The 12,719-nt window shown below is 40.4% G+C and overlaps 1 protein-coding gene across 1 annotated transcript in view; it reads right to left on the bottom strand.

The window, feature by feature from the left end:
• The window catches only part of STK32A (serine/threonine kinase 32A), a 90,754-nt gene that overhangs the window by 9,286 nt on the left and 68,749 nt on the right, over positions 1 to 12,719 (bottom strand). Inside the window, exons 6-9 of the mRNA XM_045894806.2 lie at positions 12,593 to 12,690; positions 7,773 to 7,889; positions 5,324 to 5,449; positions 3,723 to 3,851 (exon numbers count right to left, since the gene is read on the bottom strand). Of these exons, the coding sequence (XP_045750762.2) occupies positions 3,723 to 3,851; positions 5,324 to 5,449; positions 7,773 to 7,889; positions 12,593 to 12,690 (470 nt within the window). The remainder of the gene's footprint in view (positions 1 to 3,722; positions 3,852 to 5,323; positions 5,450 to 7,772; positions 7,890 to 12,592; positions 12,691 to 12,719) is intronic.

The following is a 12,719-nucleotide window of genomic DNA, read 5'->3' as shown; positions in this document are numbered from 1 at the left end:
ACTTCAAAACAACTATCTTAAATATGCTCATAAAGGTAAAGAAACCATGGAAGGAAACCATATGTTAGGGTACAAAACAGTCTCAATACATTTTAAAAGATTAAAATCATACAAATTATCTTCTCTGACCACAAAAAAATGAAGCTAGAAATCAACAATAGAAGAAAGCCAGAAAATTCACAAATATGTGGAAATTAAACAACGCATTCTTAAATAGCCATTGTGTCAAAAAAATCACAACAAGAGTTAGAAAAAACTTCAAGATAAATAAACAGAAATACCCAAAATACTAAGACTTAGGGGATGCAGTGAAAGGCAGTAATCAGAGGGGATTTAATAGCTGTAAATGTCTACCTTAGAAAAGAAGAAATATCCCAAATCAATAACCTAACTTCATACCTTGATGAATTAGAAAAAGAAAAGCAGGCTAAACCCAAAGCTAGCGGAAGGAAGGAAATAATAAAGATGAGAGCAGAGACAAATGAAATAGAGAATAGAAGAACAACAAACATCATCACTGGTTCTTTGAAAAGATGAACAAGACTGACAAATGTTTAGCCATACATAAAGAAAAAAAGAGAAAAGATGCAAATAACTAAAATCATAAATGAAAGTGGGAACACATGACTTCCAACCTTACCTTACAGAAATAAAAAAAAACGAGGGTGAACAACTGTACATCAACAAATAACATCTAGATGAAATGGACAAATTTCTAGAAAAACACAAATTACTACAAAAACTTTAGAAGAAATATAAAATCTCAACAGACCTATAACAAATAAAGAGTAATCTACAAGTAAAGATCTGTAATAAGAAACTTTCCAACAAAGAAAAGTCCAGGACCAGATGACTTGAGCAGTGAATTCTACCAAACGTTTAAAGAAGAAATAATACCAATCTTTCTCAAACTCGTCTGAAAAAAAAAAAAAAAGACGAGGAGGGAACACTTTCTAACTCGTTCTATGAGCCCAGCTTTACCCCAATACCAAAACAGCTAAAGACATCAAAAGAGAAGAAAATTACCAATTTTCATTACGAATATAGATGAAAGAATCTTCAACAATGTTCCAGCAAACCAAGTCCAACACTATATTAAAAGATTATACATAATGAGCGAGTAGGATTTATCCCAGGAGTGTGAGAATGGTTCACCATAAGAAAACCAGCCAAAATAACACATTGCATTAATAGAACTAAGACAAGAAAAATGTGCAAGATTATCTCATTTGACCCAGAAAAAGGCATTTGACAAAATTCAAGACCCTTCATGATGAAAACACTAAAAAAACCTAGGAATAGAAGAATACTTCTTCAACAAGATAAAGGGCTTTTACAAAAAAACATACAGCTAACACAACACTCAATGGTAAAAGGTACTTACCCCTAAGAGCAAAAAAAAAAAGGCAAAGATGCCTGCTTTTGCCATTGCTATTCAACAATGTACTGGAATTTCTAGCCAGAGCAATCAGGGAAAGAAAAGAATTAAAGGCGTCCAAACTGTAAAGAAGAGTAAAACTATCCTTATTTGCAGATGACATGGTCTCATAGAGAGAAAATCCCACGGAATCCACAAGGAAGCTGTAGGGCTACAAAATGAGCTCAGCAAAGTTGCAGCACACAGAATCAACAAAGAAAAATTGGTTGCGGGGCGCCTGGGTGGCTCAGTTGGTTAAGCGACTGCCTTCAGCTCAGGTCATGATCCCAGGGTCCTGGGATCGAGTCCCGCATCGGGCTCCCTGCTCTGCGGGAAGCCTGCTTCTCCCTCTCCCACTCCCCCTGCTTGTGTTCCCTCTCTCGCTGTGTCTCTCTCTGTCAAATAAATAAATAAAATCTTAAAAAAAAAAAAAAAAGAAAAAGAAAAATTGGTTGTTTTTCTGTACACCAGGAATTAACAATCCAAGAAGGAAATTAACGATTCCATTTCCATAGTATCCAGAAGAATAAAATACTTTAGAATAAGTTTAACCAAGGAGGCGAAAAATTTGTACTCGCAAAAGCTGCAGAACATTGCTGAAAGAAATTAAGGAAAAGACAAATGGGGTTTGGGGTAACAAAAAGTTTTGGAACTAAAGAGTGGTGGTGGCTGTACAGCAGCGTGAACGTACTTCATGCCACTGAATTGTACACTTAAAAATGGTTAAAATGGGAAATTTCATGTTACATGCATTTCACCTCAATAAAATTTTAAAAACAAAAGAAAAGATCAAGCAGTTGTACACTTCCCTGAGTAGAGACGGAAGGGCCTGTTTTTATCATGGGCAAAGTCACTTCTTGGTAAAGGATTCTGACGTCGATATGAGACCCAGAAGAAAGGGGAAGCAGCGTCCCTCGTTTGGGTGGTCTTCGAAAATGCTAGGGTCTGTACTGTGGGTAAGTGGCTCGTCACCTTTCGCATCAGGAGGGAGGCTTCCTGGGGCTGGGCGTTGGGGAAGAACTAGGACAAGAGGGACCCCAGGAAGATGTCCAGTGGGGCAACATGACCTTGTAACTCTAAGAAGAGTGATGCCCAATTTTCACTGTCCAGTTAAAAAATTTCCTTTCCTTCCAGTATACTGAACCTCTTGTTTATTGAGCCCTATACTATATGAAGGCACTGTTGGGGTACCATGAAGACACTGGTGGGTATGACCTGGGCTTCCCCCACAAGGAACCTTCATTTGAGTGGGATAGAAAAAGAAACACAAATAAACACATAATATTTGTAAATTATATTAATGTCACAAAGGAATTAAAAATTGGGGCTGAGAAAGAGTGCAGTAGCTGAGACCTTGTGTTCAGCAAATGGTGTTTAGTGTATAAAGGACAATAGGAAACCCCCTATGTCAAGATCTAAGAGTAGAATATTGAAGGAAAAGGGAAGAGCGAAGGTCCTAGGGAAGGACGAAGCCTGTAGTTAGTGAGGGTCAGATACATATAAGGTCGTGTAGTTGGAGGGTCTTGAGCGAGGGCAAGAATGATCAAGTACAAGGGCGGCTGGGGAAGGGAGATGGACCAGGTAGAGCGTGGTAGGCACGGTGAAAAGTTATTCACAAACTGCTGTCATCATTGAAACTTTAGAATACTTATAATAAGGATGATCTCTCAGGCTTGGCTACATTTGGAGGCTGTCCATGGAAGAGCCTGCATGGGCAAGTTCTACAGGTGCACAGCAGGGAGCAAGCCTGGAGAAGCCAGCTGGTTACGATGCCAAGGACAGATCATTAGGAGAAAGGTGGTTGAAGTGAGAAGCAATAGGCACGATGGGTTTGTGCCACGGCAAAGCCTCCCTTGGAAGGCTGTAGAAAATACTTGAGGACGGGCAGCAGGCCCGAAGCCCGTTCTATGAACAACAGCATGTGGACTTGGATAAATTGACTGTGAAAGTATATAGTGTCCCTGGAGGACTAGAGACATGAAGGACATTGAGAATGTTTATTTGTTTGCAGAGCTACCAATTGGAGTGTCTTCCAGGAAACTGTAAGATTTGAAATGAGAGCTTGAAGAGGGCAATAACTGAATGAAGTTCATGGCAGAGCCAGAGTCCCCCATGAAATGTTCCTGCTCTGCTAGGAACCCCAGCGCTGCCCAGGCCTGCCATTTCAGAAGCCTGGGTGTTCAGTGACTCTGTGCCTTCACAAAACAGCAACATGGGTTGCTAAGCAGCCCTCCCACCAGAAGCTCTCGAACCAAGGGTGTCAGGAAGAGTCCCGTGACCCTGGGTCTGGTGGGCACCTGCTTACCTGGGAGGAATCACATTTCCTCCTCTCTTTCTCCTTCTTTGCCAGACGTTTCTTTTTCTTGTGAAGAGGTTTGGACTCCAGAATCATTTCTTCGAGTTCGAAGGTGGGGTCACAATTCAGCCTGCCTTTCTGCAAGAAAGACCAGTTGGCTCAGTCCTTTGATTCTGGGTCATTCTACAAATACGCCAGCAGGAATAGCACCTAGTTTTGATGGAGCTGTTCAAGAATAAGCAGCTGCGATTCCTACTCTGTTTTAGATAATTTATGGCCGGCATTGTTTTTCATACTCTCGATTTTATATTTTGTTTGTTTTCTAAACTCCCCACGAGCCCTCAGTGAGTGAGAAAGGAAATCAAACTCCAGTTGTTTTTCTAAAGTTTGAACTTGTGAATTCTGTTTCTCAAAGTGTGTTGTGACGATTATATATGTAGATCCCAGTCACCTGAGTTGTTGGCCCAGCTGCCCAGTTCCCCGGCCAGACCTCCAGAGTCAGTGATTCTGAACAGAGGCTGAGGAAACTACATTTTTAACAAGCTTCCCAGATGATTCGGATGGACGGTAAAGTCAGAGACTCATACATAGAGCCTCTCCTGAGGCAGGGTGGCTGGCTAATGGCTGTGGTGTGTGCATAGGAGGAAGAGTGGACGCAACAGGAGGTGTGTGTAGATCTCCACAGTGTCATGCATCCATCAGCCAAGGTACATGCTGCCCCTACAGGACTCTGCAACACGGCCAGGTAAGACCTACACCTACCTTCTTGGTGATCCATAAGAGAGCAACTCCCCAACAGAATTCCACCACACTGCCTACTCATGTCTCCTACTGTGCTCTTTCACCAACCCACCCACCAGTGCGGCTCCCTCTGTTTGCACAGGACGGATCACACCCCACAAGCCCTCGGAATGCGCCTTCCTTGGGCTGAACCACAGAAAACTATGAACTGACTCAATTGTACCCTTTAGGAGTTCATTTTTCTGCCCGTCTATCTGATACTGAATGTGTAGACTCAGACTGGCAGAGGGAAGCTAGAGGCCTCCCTTGGGTCCCTTGGCCGAAGCTTCTGGACTCCAGCTTTTACCAGCGGTCTGCAGGAGGCCACAGATGTCCCCTAGCCAGGTATTCACCCAGTGGGAATGATTTCCCTTTGGCTGTTTAGTCCTTATGAATGTAGCTCTGTGGCAGTGAACCACTAAAGGAAGAGGGGTGAGTGGTAAAAAAAAAACCCAATATTTTCAATGCTGTGACTCACAGAACTCCTGGAAACAGATTTCTACATCTTTGAAATCTGAGAAAACACTGTTCCTCAATGAGCAGATTCCGGGGAATGACTATTTGGAGGACCAGGGCTTCCTTCCAGTAGAAGCATACCACAAAAAGTGATTAGGAGCTAGAACTCCAGATGCTGATAGACCTGGACGAAAATCCCACTTGGCCACTTGCTAGCCACGTGACCTTTGGTGGCCCATTTACCCGGTGTGTGCCTCCATTGTCTCATCTGTGAGACAGGGATTGGGCTGTCTTACAACACTGGTGGGGTTATCTAATGAGACCGTGTTTGCAACTGAATGAGAGTTACTATGGGTTTTTTAGGATTGACTCACGTTAGGAATAAAGCCTGGAATGAGCCTCTTCTGCAAAACTGCATCCCAGTTCATGTCATTCATATATGGGAAGTTCTGAACATCAGACAAGTGAGAAAATCGTTGGTCTGGATTAGGCTCAAGTAGCTGCCAATGGAATACAAACATCAAGATCATAATCAAGGTCAACGTGGGGCAAAAAAAATCATACAGATTCCCTCTAAAAGTTTTCAGGTGTGGGTCTGAAGAAAACAAGGTAGAGTTCCCCTTCCCTAATCCTATCAAATAATAAAGATAATCCATACATAAATAATGTGATAATGCACGGATAGAATGAGCTGTAAGTAGGTTTTTGCAGTGTGGTGAGTGAAAATAGATTGTCCTATTGAGTCAAACATACCTTTGATTCCCGACTCCCTTACTTTATTAACTGTGGGCAAGTTTGTCCTCTAAACCTTAGTTTGCCCTCTATAAAAAGGGGATAATAGCCTATTTCGTATGGTTGTAGCTAGGAATAAATGAGGCCATGTATATAAAGTACCTAAGAGAAGGTCTGTCCTTATTAGGTGGTGAATGCTCATGCGTTTTTACAAATGAAATTAATTTCCTACTAAAAGTTTTAGCTGTTCATACAATTAATCAAAATATATTGGATGTGACACAGATAAGATGTAACCAAGATTACTGTTACAGTTTGGGGTTTTGCTAAGTGTGATTAAAGATTCCCCCCCCCCCCCCCCCGTAACTGCTCCACATCAGTCCTGTTGGTCAAATGGGAAATGTCAGTTCTGCTTGAGAACACTCCTGGAGACTATAGCTGTGGATCATCGGAGTGTAATTTTGGGGTGAGGAGGGCTATCTTGAAATTGAGGACAATTTGCTTATGGAAAATGACCCCTCCCTTCTTCATCTTTGACATTATCAATATCCCTATTCCAAAACAGGGAACTTGACCCCAAAGGCAGGAGGCACAGGTGTGAACCCTAGGCCCTCAAAGCTCTTGTCCCTCACCAGCCACAACCTGTGCGATTTTCCCTCTTCAAAGAAAACCAAGTGCATCCTGTGGGGCTCCTCATTCTTACCTCCATATAATCATTCAGTGCATACTACTGAGCTGCTGCTACAATTGCCACTAATCTTTTCCATGAACATGGGCACCCTGAAAATCTGATGGACACTATGGACCTCGTTTATTTCAAATACCAGATTTTACCACCTGTCAGGCTCTGTGCTAGGTGCCAAGGTAGCATGGTGAAGAAGCCTGATGTGGTCCCTCCTCATAGGCCTTAGAAGACAGTAATCATTAGCCCAAGAATCACACACATATAATGCATAAGTGCAAATTAAAAAAAAATAGTATGAAGGAAAGATAGTGTTATGTGAGCTTACAACAGAAGAAAGCTTCCTGAGGAAGTGATATTTAAGCTGAGATCTAAAGCTGTGCTTCTCAAACTATCTATGTAGAAGGGCCAATTTTTTTCTATTTCCTACCCGGTGAGATCAGTATGTACCATGTACAACTTGTGATTTGAGTTAATACCCTGTTCAGTAAGATGAGTCCACTGACCATGTACTTAGAGGCATCAGCAGTATCACATTGCTGTAACAGTTTCTAAATGCTTCTCTCAATTTCTATACTTCTCATGGACCTGTAGGGAACAATGCATGGACTTGAACCAGTAAGTGAATCCCACTGAGTAGTGTTGATCTAAAGGAGGGAGCTGGAGGAGCTGGGGATGGGGGTACTGTTCCAAGCAGAGTGTGTGCAAAGGCCCTGTGGTAAGAGATAGATAAATGATGGTGAGGAAGGAGAAGAAAAGAAGAAGAGAAAAAAGTCTATGTGTAGTCAAAAGGGGAACAAAAGTCCAAAATAAAGCTTGAGTGGTAGTCAGAACCTTTATACCATACAGATTATTTTGATCTTTATTCTGAGAACGATGAGAAGACAATAAATTTTGCTTTGAACAGATCAGTATGGGGCAGAGGGGAGAACTGAATGGAGTGTGTAAAAATGTCCAGGACAAACCAGTTATAAGGGAAGACCTGATGGTAATAGGACTGGGGAGATGGCAGTAGAGATAAAGAGAAGTGACAGAGTCAAGAGATATTTACAAAATCAGGTTACTTGGCCATGAATTGGATATGGGGATGATGAGTGACTTCTGGTTTCTGGCTTCCATAACTGGATGAATGGAGCGGCCACTCACTGAGAAAGGGAACATCACAGCAAGTCCAGGAAATAGCGATCAGGAACTCCATTTTGGATACACTGAGTTTGACATGGCTCAACAAGAGGACACATGTCTTGCCTTAATGGAGCCACGTGTTTGCAAGCTGTTAGGTGCAAAGCCCACTCTAGAAATGTGTATTATCGTGGCTGCCGCCAATATTATAAACTAACTTCTCACCCCAAACCAGAGGGCATGCTTCTTTTTACCACTTCCTTTTGTCATGCAGTCATCCTTCTTACCTTCTTAAGTAGTGACACCATTTCCTGTGACCAGGCAGAGGGGTAAGTCACAATAGCTGTCTCAAACATGTGTGCAATTTCCTTGCTGGAGGTGCTGGAGCGAATATGGTACGGTCTCTTGAGGGCGAGAAAAAGGAAGAGTCTTCATTTTTAGAGGGTAAAGAAAAAATTTTCCTTTGCCCATGTTCCCAAGCTGAATTTTCAACCAGTAAAATCTCAGTATCATTTTCTGATCCCTTCCAGCTGACTGTTGTTTTCATATGCAAATGTGGTCTACTGTTGCCAGATCTTCTATTTAAAAAAAAAAAAAAAAAAAAAAAGACACCAGAAATCTCTAGTTTCCTGTGAAATCTCAGAATTTTTAAAAACTTAGTAAGTCCATTGGGCCAAATGAAACATTTCTAAATGTACACTAAATCCACCTCTGAGATACCAATCTGGGACTGTTTTGTAAGGCAGCTTACATACGTATTTACATAGAACATGGGACAAGTGCTCAGTAAATGAAACTTAAAAAAAAAAATGTTACTTAAATGTTGATTATAAAGAGATCCAGAGTTTTACTCCACCTCTTTGTGCTTTTTGAATCGGTAATAAGTTCAGGATAGAATGTTACCCAGAAAACTTTAACTCCAGTCCAAAATGCTATGAGTTGCTAGTTCTGTGGAGTGGGGTGGAGAACTTTATGATGAGGTACAGTATTTTTACCTCTGAGAGAACCAAGTTCTTTTATAGTTTTAACTTTGGGGAAAAGAAAACAGTGGTTTTGTTATATTTTTCACAGCTGTCCACTAGAGAGCAGCCTTTACCTATATTAATTTCTCTATTTCATAAACTAGATTTAGGGGTTTTTATCTTTTGTGTGAACTGTGAGCTACTTAGGGCCAGAGATCATCCCCTACTCATATTTGTGTCCACTGGACCTAGCACCTACTAGGTGCTCATTACATGTTTGTCGAATGAACACAATTTTATATTAGATTAAGCAACAATGAATGGGACAGTTAATATGGATATGTACATTCATCAAGTGCCTGGCCCTTTCAAGAACTTAATAAATGACTGTGGACTGATGGAATAAATTGGGAGAGATGGAAGAATTTAATATTCTTCCTGTTGTAAATTAGTATTAAAAGGTAATGTAATTATAGATGGCTAATAGACACAGAAAAATATGCTCACCATCACTCATCATCAGGGAAATACAAATCAAAACCACAATGAGATATCACCTCACACCTGTCAGAATGGCTAAAATTAACAACACAGGAAACAACAGGGTGTTGGCGAGGATGTAGAGAAGGGGAACCCTCTTATACTGTTGGTGGGAATGCAAACTGGTGCAGCCACTCTGGAAAATACTATGGAAGTTCCCCAAAAAGCTAAAAATAGAATTACCTACAATCCTGCAATTGCATTACTGGGTATTTACCCAAAGGATACAAAAATACTAATTCGAATGGATACATGCACCCTGATGTTCATAGCAGCATTATCAACATAGCTAAATTATGGAAACTGCCCAAGTGTCCATTGACTGATGAATGGATAAAGAAGAAATGATATATATATATCACTTCATATATATATATATACACACACACACACACACATATATACGAATATTACTCAGCCATCAAAAAGGAATGAAATCTTGCCATTTGCAAAGATGTGGATGGAGCTAGAAGAGTATTATGCTAAGCAAAATAAGTCAGAGATAGACAAATACCATATGATTTCACTCATGTGTGGAATTTAAGAAGCAAAACAAACGAACATGAGGGTGTGGGGGGAAGAGGCAAACTGAGAGACAAGTTCTTAACTATAGAGAACAAAGTGATGGTTACCAGAGGAGAGGTGGGCAGGGGGACAGGCTAAATGGGTGATGGGCATTAAGGAGGACACTTGTCATGATGAGTCCTGGGTGTTGCATGTAAATGATGAATCACTGAATTCTATACCTGAAACTAATATTACACTGTTAACTAATGGAATTTCAAGAAAAGCCTGGGGGAAGCAAAGGTAATGTGATTAAGATCTTGAGGCAAAAAAGGATTTGAGTGTTAAATTGAGGCACTCGATTGGTGTTTGTTCCTTCACCTGTCCTTTATCTGTAAAATAAACCACCACATGAGATTGTTGGAAAAATTAAATGACATAATACATGTAAAGTTCTCCAAAGAGCAGCTAACACATATTACACACAATGCAGGAGAGAGATTTGTATTATTCGTGAACACAGGCTAGGAAGGGTGGATATAAATGTGAGTAGTGAACAGCAAGATGAGTCATCAATAAAGGTGACGTGAAGAAAGGCTTAACTCTACACATGGTATGTTAATGTCAAGTTAGTTGGGGAACCACCAAGTGCTAGGAGTTGACTCCCTAAAAGGGAGACTGGCCAAACTTTATTTTTTTTATGCAAGGTCTAAACATACATATCTCCTGCATATTTTTTTCCCACAAGACTGAATAAAGGACTGTAGATAATTGATCTGTCTCAGTAACAATAGAGCGGAGATAACCTGTGTAACTTAGTCTCAGAAAGGAAGTGCTGGGTACCTTATCACCATGATCAACGCTTATGGAGTGTTTACTAGCCAAAGGCACCGTGGGTCACTGCATGGGATTCACTCCATGTTTATACCCTTAAGAGTTGGAGCAGGTTGGGCACGCTTCAGCTTCCAGGGTTATATATGTATGGACATACGCTTTTTTCTTTCTTCTAATTTCCTTCTTCATTTCATTGCTGCTTCTAAACATACTGTTCCTCACTAAAAACATAAAAGGATTTGATAAATGAATAAATTAACTGATAAATGCCACGGACAACTAATTTAAGTGTACTTTTTCCTTTTACTTTAGAAGGCCATGTGACTGAACTTAATATTTTTCATGATCTGTCAACTTATTAAAAATAGTCAAATTGCCTTTGTTTTATACAATAACTTATCTTTCTCGTTCTAAAACTTTAAATTTTTTTTTAAAGATTTTTATTTATTTATTTGAGAGAATGAGAGGGAGAGCACATGAGAGGCGGGAGGGCCAGAGGGAGGAGCAGACTCCCTGCTGAGCAGGGAGCCCGATGCGGGACTTGATCCCGGGACTCCAGGATCATGACCTGAGCTGAAGGCAGTCGCTTAACCAACTGAGCCACCCAGGCGCCCCATCTCGTTCTAAAACTTTAAATCCATGTTAATCCATCAACTATGAGAACTGCATATTTATTCATTTGCCAAATGTTTACTGAATGCCCATGATGTCCCAGCACCTCTGTTGGATACTGGGGATACAAGAATAAGAGAGACATGATTTCCACACTGGTGGAGAGTGTCAGAAACCATAACTATTTATATAGACTCTGCACACACACATACACACACCCCTAAATCAACAGAATGCATGCTATAAAGAAATTACAGAATGCAGTGACAGGGTATATCAAACAATTCTTACCCAGCATATAAAATAAGAGCAAGAATATAAAGAATGAATAAGGTGGAAAAAGTAAAACATTAGACGGGAGAAAATGAGGTGTTGTGCTTATGGTCTTATTTCAGGAGTACAAGAGCAAAAGAGTTGCAGCCAAGGATATACAATTAGTGCAAAACTATGCGTGTACCTATTGGAAGCTGACACTTAAGGATAACCCAAGGCTAGAAAAGACGGACCTTGCCTTTACAATGCAGACAAAGGAGATTAATAGCTAAGGGGACCATTCATCAAGATTGCAGTGAAGTTCAGAAACCACAGAGATGTCAAGCATGTTTGTCTTTGAGGCATATATTGGTCTATAAATGAGAATTTGTAAATGTGGAGGAGATCATGGTTTAGCGCCCGTCCTCTGTAGTTTCGTTGTGTTGATAGTTGTAATTAAATGTGATTAGCTAGGTTTTGAAACCTAATTACCTACAGCCCACTTGGTGATTCTTTGCTAGAATGTGGCAGAATTGATATAGTGCCTTGTCCCCCAATTCATTCAATACACACTTGGTATGTTTCTATTTAAAGTTAAATACTGGGGATGATACTGAACTGTATTAGGCACACGCTTCACCTTAATGAATTTATAATCTAATAATATAGAAGAGATTATGTAAAATTTGATATACCTTGAAAAACTCACAAGGATAATACTTTACAAAATGGATTTAAATTCAATAATCTGTTAGTACCCTTTCTTCACCTCCCCCCACCCCAAAAATAGAAAGAAAAAAAAATAAATCTGACAATGTTAATACATCATATCACAGAGAACTACCACAGAGATAAAACCGTATGGGAGGGGGAAAAATATTTTCTGGGCAAAATTCTTCCTAGGCATTTTCTTAGTTTAAGAAATGCCTTCTTTAAAAGGAAGCCACTCTAATTTGCCCCCCAAACTCAGAACCCAGGAGCCAAATGACAGAGAGGAATCCAACAAGACAGGGCATGAAGGTGTTGTATTAAGAATTCACACTCACATTGGGGAACTATGTCGAAGTTAGAATCCTGTACTGTGACTGCAAAGTGCTTTTCTTTAAACAAACAAATATATTTCCACAAGATATTTAGTGAGGTGCCCTGATCTTCCCTCTCCGGGAGTTTATAATACTCATATTATTCATTTAATTTTACCTACAGTTAATGTTAACTCACATGCTTGGATCCATATGTAGGAGAGTGAATATGTGCCCAAATCCCAAGTATCACATGGCACAGTGCTTTTACCTTGCAAACAAACTGCTTGATTTTAGAAAAAAAAAAAAAAATCCATTCTTTCATTCTAAAAATGAAACTTGCTGGAAGAGTAACCAAAGAGAAACGCAATTCCAGCATACCCGGCCTCTCAAGAGTTCATACGCTGTCACTCCGAGGGACCACCAGTCCACAGCAAAGGAATAGCCTGCTTCTCTTCTGGAGTTGAACATCTCAGGCGCTGAAAATACAGAAAAGTTTGGTCCGTTT

Source organism: Mirounga angustirostris, unplaced genomic scaffold (genome assembly GCF_029215605.1).
Source record: "Mirounga angustirostris isolate CCGP_5_RB_7025 unplaced genomic scaffold, mMirAng1.0.hap1 SCAF_7, whole genome shotgun sequence".
NCBI lineage: Eukaryota > Metazoa > Chordata > Mammalia > Carnivora > Phocidae > Mirounga > Mirounga angustirostris.
The sequence above is the reverse complement of the archived record's forward strand: the minus strand, read 5'-3'. Positions and strand labels throughout refer to the sequence as shown.